General features: G+C 50.4%; 1 protein-coding gene across 1 annotated transcript in view; it reads left to right on the top strand.

The window, feature by feature from the left end:
• Positions 1-2,869: 2,869 nt before the first annotated feature.
• CCDC60 (coiled-coil domain containing 60) overlaps positions 2,870-6,000 on the top strand; it is a gene marked incomplete at both ends in the record, with an annotated part of 97,140 nt that continues 94,009 nt past the window's right edge. Inside the window, one exon of the mRNA XM_079763296.1 lies at positions 2,870-2,959. Within this exon, the coding sequence (XP_079619422.1) occupies positions 2,870-2,959 (90 nt within the window). The remainder of the gene's footprint in view (positions 2,960-6,000) is intronic.

The following is a 6,000-nucleotide window of genomic DNA, read 5'->3' as shown; positions in this document are numbered from 1 at the left end:
GGGAAACAGCATGCCTTGAGCCCTTGCTGGGTACTGTGCTGTATACATTCATCATTTCACCTAGTCCTCCCAAGGCAGGCATAACCATCACTACTTACCTACATATATAAAAGCCTAAGCGACCATTAAGATGGAATGACTGGAACGAACAGTTGCTATGATGTGCACTGACCACCAGTGGGCAGATGCTCAACGCAGGAGCTGCCCCCAGTCCCCCATCGCCGATGGGGCCTGCTAGCCACTCCCCCTCCCCCCCCCCCGGTCCCTCCCCCTGGCCAGCAGGTCCCGATCACCCGATTGGGGCTGGGCCCCCGGACTGGGACGGAGAACTGGTGGATGGGGCCCCTTTCCCTGGGGGACCAAGGGCTGGCTCCTTCCTTGGGGCCGGCGGCCAACCTCCCACATCCCTCTCCCCTCCCCCCTCGCTCCACCTGAATGGGGAACCGGGGGTGGGTGGCAAGGGAAGGAGGAGGCAGGGAACCTGATCGGCCCTGATCACTGGCCAGGCCTAGGGACCCCACCTGTGCATGAATTTCGTGCAGCGGGCCTCTAGTACTCATGATAACATTGAGGCTTGGAGAGGTGATGTGACCTGGCCAAGGTCTCATTACCAGTAAGTGGCAGACCCAGGATTTGAACACAGGTCTTTTTCTTTCAAGAGCCCTTTCTACTTCCAGTTCTCACATGGCTTCCACGGGTGGGTATTAATAACAAAAAAATAAGAGTTAACATTTATTGTGGGTTTCTTTTTTGTTAGGCATTGTACTTCTTGTGGATTATCCATTTCAGTCCTCTGAGATTATCACTGAGGCTGCTCAGTGGCCACGTCAGTCTGACTCCAGAGCTCATGCCTTTGAAAAAACAATGTTCTGCTGTGGATTTCCTCATCTTGAGCTAAAACCCTCTTCCTATTCTTTGGGCTCCTATGAACTAGTTGAGTCTTTCTTCCGCAAGCCTGTCCCTTAAAGCCACGTGAATATAGCCCCTTGTCTGTTCTGCTGGGGCTAAACATGTCTCGTTCTTTCTTGTTTTCTTATCCTTTCTCGCCCCAGCCCCGTCTTCTGAACGTGATACAGTTTATCTGCATCCTTCTGAAAGCACCTGCTGGTTGCAAACGCTGCCCATGAAGGAAGCAGGAAGGAGCAAAACTTCCCGGGAAAAGAGGGTCAGACTCAGTCTTCAGACAAAGGCAAGAAAATAATGACTTCCAAGCGTCCGCCTCTGGAGCTGTGTGGACCGGTATTTTGTATCCCGTGGAGGGTCATCTTGCAGCAGATGGCCTTCTAACGGGAAGGTGAAGTCACTGTGTAGCCATGATGACATCATAGTTCTCAGCAGTTCAAGGCTGAGAGATAAAATACGGGTCAGATGGATCCAGTGTGAAATAATGTCAAGGATAAAGCATGCAAATCAGAGCACGTGCAATAAATCTCCTGCAAGCTGGCAACATACCCCACAGGAAGGATTAAATAAATTAATGTGCGTAAAGCGCTTAGTAGAGCGCCTGGCACAGAGCGAGTGATCAATAAATATTAGTATTAATATCTGCTGGGAAATGAACACTGCACTGTAAAAATGACGGATTCTTCCTGGGGAGGGGTGTCAGAAGATAATGATAGCTGCCACTTAACTAGGACTCCCCGTGAGATCAGCCTCTGCATACATTATCTGTTTTAATCCTCGCCAGCCTGGGGTAAAGCCGTTTTCCCCGTTTAAAGCTATGGAAGCCAAGCCTCGGTAAAATTAGGCATCTTATCCGGAGTCCTGCCGTTAGGCAGTTAAGAGCTTGGGTTTTAGAAATCCAACAGTCTGGCTCTGAACCCCAGCTCAGGCACTTTGTTTGAGACCTTAAGCACGGCATTCAATCACCCTGTGCCTCAGTTTCCTAGTCTATAAAACAGAGCCATACAATACCTTCCTTAAAGACGTTTTGTGAGGATGAGTTAATATATGTAAAACAGAGCAGTGTCTAGTACATTCTAAGCACTCAGTAAATGCCATGCACCCATACTGTGTGTGTGTGTGTGTGTGTGTGTGTGTGTAGGCTTTGAAAGATGAGTAGGAGTTTGTCAGGTGAATAAAGAAGAGAAATAGGCCCTTCAGGTTAAGGTAATTTTGAGGCTAAAGGCACACACTGAGCTACCCAACCCAAGACACAAGGAATCACGAATGGGTTAGTGGCAGGACAGAACAGAGTTGGAAAGGAATAAGTCCTTGTAGTTAGAGAGAAAGGGTCGAGGTCCTCAGGCCTAAAAGGAGAAACCAGAGTTTGGAAAATGTGGCTCTCTGGCCAGGCACCCGCTCCCAGCCATCATCCCAGCAGCGAGTTCAAAACCACGCCCCCACCAATCCCAGCCAATGAGGAAGCCCTTAAACGGCGTCTCGTTGCTAGGCAACCGAGAGGCCCAGCCCGGCGGTTTTCAGCCGTTTTCTCTCCCTGTAATGGGAACCTGAGCCGCACATGGAGCCGCCTTAAAATAGGGATCTGGAGGCCCCTCCATGGGCTCCCCTCAGACTTATCAGTGGAGTTTTATTTTTTTAGTTAATGTTTTATTTTTGTTTATAAGAGAGAAGGATACCCCTTTTCAAAGAGGGTGGAAAGCTCCTAAAAGTTTGTAACTTTCTAAAAAGTGAATAATTCCAGACTTTCCTTATCTGCTCCGGCTGGACTTCCTTATCCTGTTGGTGGGAAACCCACATGACTTGCTTTCCATTAGTCATGGGTCCGAAACCTCTTTGGAGCCTCTAATTGGCACTTGGGAGTCGGAGTGAAATTGCTGGAGCTTTTCACACTGGTGGCTGCTGAGGTAGAAGATTCTGGAAAATCTCTCCCCTTGGGGACACAGGCTAAGCCTGAAGGATTTCCAAGATGACCAAGACACCAGCCCCCAAGAAGATGCAGAGTTCCCCCAACTCAGGGGCCCTCCGCGCCTTTAATGCCTCAGATCCCCCAGCACAGGTAAGTCTCCCCTCTCTACCGAAACCAAACATGTTTTCAATACCCAGTGAAATAGGAATTAGCCTTCAACCAACACGGGGTGGGGAGGAGAGGAGAGTCCTGGTGTAATTGAAGGGCCGAGACACATCCCTGTTGCTATCAATGGTTGGTTCCTCATACAGAATGAAAATGGCAGCCAGAACGGTGAGCTAGGCCATCCCATTAGCCAGTAATTCCACAATGACGGGAGAGATGTGCAGTGACACTGTAGAACGTCAGAAAACAGTAAGATGAATTGTGGGTCTGCCGTTCCTGGTTCATCCTCTCTCTCACGGGCTGAGCGCGGAATGCCAGACTTTGAAGCCTGGCTTTGCTCTTCGCCTGTCATTGACATTAGACAAGTTGGTTAGCATCCCTGAGCCGTTATTTCCGTGTTTGCGAAGTGAGTACAGGAGCATCAACTCGGCAGAAACAGTGTGAGGATTAAGTGAAGATATGCAAAGTGTTTAGCATGATACTATCACTTGATAATGTGTATAAGTGCCATGAAATGGCTGGTGTTGATTTAATGCCCAGAGTCAATTGTTTCTGTTTTTAAATGATCCTAACCGGATAGACCAGTTATGTATTCGTTAAGTGTGTTTCATTATTGTATCCACAAACCCTGATATCACCATTGATTGGCCAAGGAAGGTGAACAGTAGGGGAGAGGGTCATAGGCCACACGGGCGCACTGTGGTTCACCCACAATCCTGCGGGGGGGGGGGGGGGGTGAGTCAGAGCACAAAAGAAGCTTGAAATTCAGCCAGGCTTACGTGGGAGTCCCGGGTGTTCCTGAGCCTCTGGTTTCTAAGAATTAATAGTGAGCGCACTCTGCAGGATGTGGTCTTCCTGTGTCTCCTTTCGTCGTAAAGTGCTGCAAGGAGTGGGTGTCATCCAGAGCAGCCCCCCTGGGCCTGGACTCCCCGCTCAGCGGTGGGGCGAGGGGAACAAGGAGAGGATGGGGGGCAAGGCGAGTGTGAGAGCATGGGCAACCGGCCCAGAGAGCCTGGGTTTGAAGCCTGGGTCTGCTTCTTAGCAGCCCTGTGGCCTTAGGCAAGTTGCAGCTCTTCTCTGCTTCCGTGTTGCCGTCTGTAAAATAGGGATATCCTGGTGCTTCCTCACGGGATTGCTGTGAGCATGAACTGACGCGCCCAAAGCTCCTAGAACAGCTCCTGACACATAGCAAGCTCGCCCTCGATGTCAGTCACATTGCTCTTTCGTTCATTTAGCAAACATTTATGAACCCTTGCTATGCGCTCTTGTGACAAATGAGATCTGCCTTTAAAAATTTCACAATCTATAGTGCGCGTGTTTGGGATGGGGAGTAAAAGAGGTAATAAAGCAGGTAATTATAATGTGGGCTGATTAATGATGTGCTGGGGATGTATCATTGGGTGCTGTGGGAACTCTGAGAAGGACAGCTAACTCAGTGTGTGTGTGTGTGTGTGTGTGTGTGCGCGCGCGCGCGCGAGCCCGAGTGACATAGAGAGATATGAGAAAGGAAGAAGCCATGTATTCAAGTAAGTGCAATGGAGTTGCCCGTCTGAGAAGAAGAAAGTAGGGGAAAGCATAGAGGTTGGAATGATATCTTTCTCTGGGGATGAGGGTTGGTGGGATGAGGGTGGAGGTCAGGGGCGGGGAGAAGGCTCCTCAGGAACTGTTGGGTAAACTAGGACCTCAGACACCAAGGACGCATTGAAATCCTGCTGCCTCCGCACCACGTTCTGGGGACCTCTGAGGACCTCCAGGTGTCCCCGTGCACATCTGAAGACTCGTGCCCTTAAAATTTTCAACTTTTTGAGCTACTATAAAGCACTGATTAATCGAAACCGGGCTAACTAGGAACTGACAAGCCACGGGGAAATATGTAGAGATTAGGATCGACTTCTGGTGCCAATCAAACCAGGAATTGGAGTGGTGGTGATAACGGGGATGACAGTTGGCGTGTACTGAGTGTTCACCACGTGCCAGGCTCTGAGCAAAAGGCTTCACGTGTGATATTTCAGAACCATCTACAATACTTGACGTGTGAACTGTCACCTCCGAATGAGAGCGATGGCAACACCGGGTTCAGGGGGGACAGGTCCCTGACCCAAGCTCACCCTGCCGGCAAGGGGCAGGGCAGGGACCTGAGCTCCATTCTGTCTGGCTCAGAACTCAAACCCTCCCTGCCTCACCGTGACAGTGAGCATGCGCCACGGGGGACAGAGAAAGAAGGTGTGAGGCACAATCACTGGCTTCACATAGTGTTTATGTTTGTTGGGGAGGGGGTAACAAATAAAAGGAGAATGACACATGCCAGGCAGCCAGGTAACTGTCCAGTGAGAATTGTTTGGGGGATGATCTGGCTTCTCGGGGAGGAATGTCACTTACTATGCCACGCATGAGCATAACAGGTTTCACTTGGGAAAACCCCGGAATGGGTCCTGACGCCAGAGGTGGAAGTTGCAACATCGGAACTAATGTTAAAAAATGGCACCCTGCCTTGGACAACAGCTACCCGTGGTTTTTTCAGTGGAAGGGATATGGATGCAAATGCTCTGCTCGAAAGTCTTCTCCTGCTGGGACCGTCTGTGGGGGTTCAGCTCCCCAACTGGATACCGGGCTCCCTCTCCCTTTGTTTCCCAGGGAGCAACAGAGACGCCTAATGGGGTGGCCGTGGGGGAGGGAGGGCACAGGGCCCACGTTTTCCTCCTTGGAGGAGCACTTCGAACACCCCATCCTAGAATGGAAATGCAGAGACGAGATTTGGCAAAAACTATAGAAAGGTGTGGTATCCTTTATACAAGCACCGTCTCTTGGTACCTGAAGTTTCTATCTCACTGTCATTAAAAACCCAACAGAAAGGAGCTTCCTGCTCTGGACGGGGGCTCAGTTGGCTGGCCATCATCCCATGCACCAAAGGGTCATGGGTTCGGTTCCCGGTCAGGGCACATACCCAGGTTTCGGGTTTGAACCCTGGTCAGGGCATGTGCGAGAGGCAGCCAATCAATGAAGAGTAAAAGCTATGTTTGTCCCTT

The sequence above is a fragment of the Cnephaeus nilssonii genome (assembly GCF_951640355.1).
Source record: "Cnephaeus nilssonii genome assembly, chromosome: 22".
In the NCBI taxonomy this organism is placed as follows: domain Eukaryota; kingdom Metazoa; phylum Chordata; class Mammalia; order Chiroptera; family Vespertilionidae; genus Cnephaeus; species Cnephaeus nilssonii.
Note: the sequence above shows the minus strand (reverse complement) of the source record. Positions and strands in the feature narration are given on the sequence as shown.